General features: G+C 58.5%; 1 protein-coding gene across 1 annotated transcript in view; it reads left to right on the top strand.

The window, feature by feature from the left end:
- Positions 1–1,836, top strand: part of LOC104077312 (zinc finger and BTB domain-containing protein 17-like) — a gene marked incomplete at its 3' end in the record, with an annotated part of 3,173 nt that overhangs the window by 862 nt on the left and 475 nt on the right. The window contains exons 3-6 of the mRNA XM_009578499.1: positions 293–421; positions 875–1,113; positions 1,208–1,350; positions 1,806–1,822. Coding sequence (XP_009576794.1) covers positions 293–421; positions 875–1,113; positions 1,208–1,350; positions 1,806–1,822 — 528 coding nt within the window. The remainder of the gene's footprint in view (positions 1–292; positions 422–874; positions 1,114–1,207; positions 1,351–1,805; positions 1,823–1,836) is intronic.

Raw genomic sequence — 1,836 nt, 5'->3', positions numbered from 1 at the left:
CGACAAGGCGACTATCAAGGACAAGAGGTCGACTGCAGAAGCACTGGATGATCTTGACAGAATAAAACCAGCTCCTCCTGACCCCGAGGGGAAGGAAGAGACGCCTGTGGCCACAACAGCACAGCCCGAGGCACAGACGGAGCAGCTGGGTGGCCAAGAAGGTGAGCCACCAAGGGATGACACCCGAAATCCCCCTGTCACTCCCCCCAACGCACCCTGTCCTGCTGCCAGGCTCTGCTGCGTGGAGCCTGATGTCTTCTCGAGAGCACCCGAGACTCTCTGTTGCTTGTAGGGGCAGATGTTGCCATCCAAGAGGGCCCCAACGCCGAATTTCCTAGCCACCCGCAGCCGGCAGAGAGCGTGGTCAGCAGCAGCAGCCCCGTGGCGAAGGGCAACATCTCTCTGGGCACCGAAACGGGAGGTGTGTTTGTGAGCGAGGGTGGCGGGGACTTTGCTGTCTGCCCATTCCCTTCAGCAGGGCTGAAGCAAAGCTGGGCAAAGATTGAACCCTTGTTTTCCATGCAATTAATTTTGTTAGTGTGAGTTTTGTTGTGCAAACACCGTCTCCTGCGAGTCGCAAAGCCCACAGGAGCGGTTGTCCATGGGGCAGAGCAAGGAGAGGTTGGGAAATGCTGCTCTGTCCGTGCAGGCTTTTAGATTTTAGGCCTAATAACCTGCAAATCCAAACTGACTCCAGGCAGAGGTCTCGGCAGCTGTGTGGTACGATGGAGTACCAGGATTTCCCTCAGTACAGTAGGGCAGGTCTAATCCCTATCACCTTAAACCCGAGCTTAGAGTTAGGAAATACAGGTGGGTTTTGTGTCTCTGATGCTGCTCCCGATCCCTAGCGTCCCCGTTTTCTAAATGCCTGCAGAGATGGAGCTGGAAGGGAAGGAGGAAGAGGGGGAGATGACAGCAGAGGATGAAGAGGAGGCTAAAATCCCCGAGGAAGAGCAGCCCCGGTTAGAAAACGGAGAAAACGCTGAAGATAACGAATCGGGAAGCACCGACTCCGGGCAGGAGAACTCGGGTGAAACCCGTCTGCTGCGTTCGAGTACTTACAGCGACAGGACCGAGTCGAAAGCCTACGGCTCCGTCACGCACAAGTGCGAGGTGAGGCCGGCCGCGGCCCCGAGCGGGGTCTCTGGTCCCTCGGGGACACTGGGCGTCACCAGCTGCGCCTGCGCCTGTCTCTCTCCATCCCTAGGACTGCGGGAAGGAGTTCACCCACACCGGTAATTTCAAGCGGCACATCCGTATCCACACCGGCGAGAAACCCTTCTCCTGCAGGGAGTGTAACAAAGCCTTCTCCGACCCGGCTGCGTGCAAAGCCCACGAGAAGACGCACAGGTATGGCAACGCTGGGGACTGAGGGGTGCCACCGGGCTGAGCTGGGTGGAGAAAGGCTTGTGACGATGCCGGTGGCTAGCTGAGCGCGGAAGGGTTTGAGCAGGAGGTCGGTACAGCAGCCAACGCCGCTCTAGCTCTCACATCGGTCTGGAGCAGTCGGCGCTGCAGGGTTGGAGACTCTCAGCAGCTCATTTGGACGGTGCCAGCCATGAAAAGACACTGACAGCACCTAAAAAATGTGGCTTTTGCTGCAAAAGATCAAATCCTTGTGAAATCCATCAGCGTGGTGGGGTAGTCCGGCAGGAGATTTATCTTTCTGCCCCCGTCCTTCCCTTTTGCGTTGCTTCAAGACATCCGGACGGGTCTAGCCGGGGTGGTGGAGCTCGGATCGGGGCGGTGAGAGCTCGGCACGCCGGTTCTTCCCCCCGGGCGTGACGGCCCCGTCTCCTCCACAGCCCGTTGAAGCCCTACGGCTGAGGGGGGGGA

The sequence above is a fragment of the Fulmarus glacialis genome, unplaced genomic scaffold (assembly GCF_000690835.1).
Source record: "Fulmarus glacialis isolate BGI_N327 unplaced genomic scaffold, ASM69083v1 scaffold36665, whole genome shotgun sequence".
Taxonomy (NCBI): Eukaryota; Metazoa; Chordata; class Aves; order Procellariiformes; family Procellariidae; genus Fulmarus; species Fulmarus glacialis.
The sequence above is the reverse complement of the archived record's forward strand: the minus strand, read 5'-3'. Positions and strand labels throughout refer to the sequence as shown.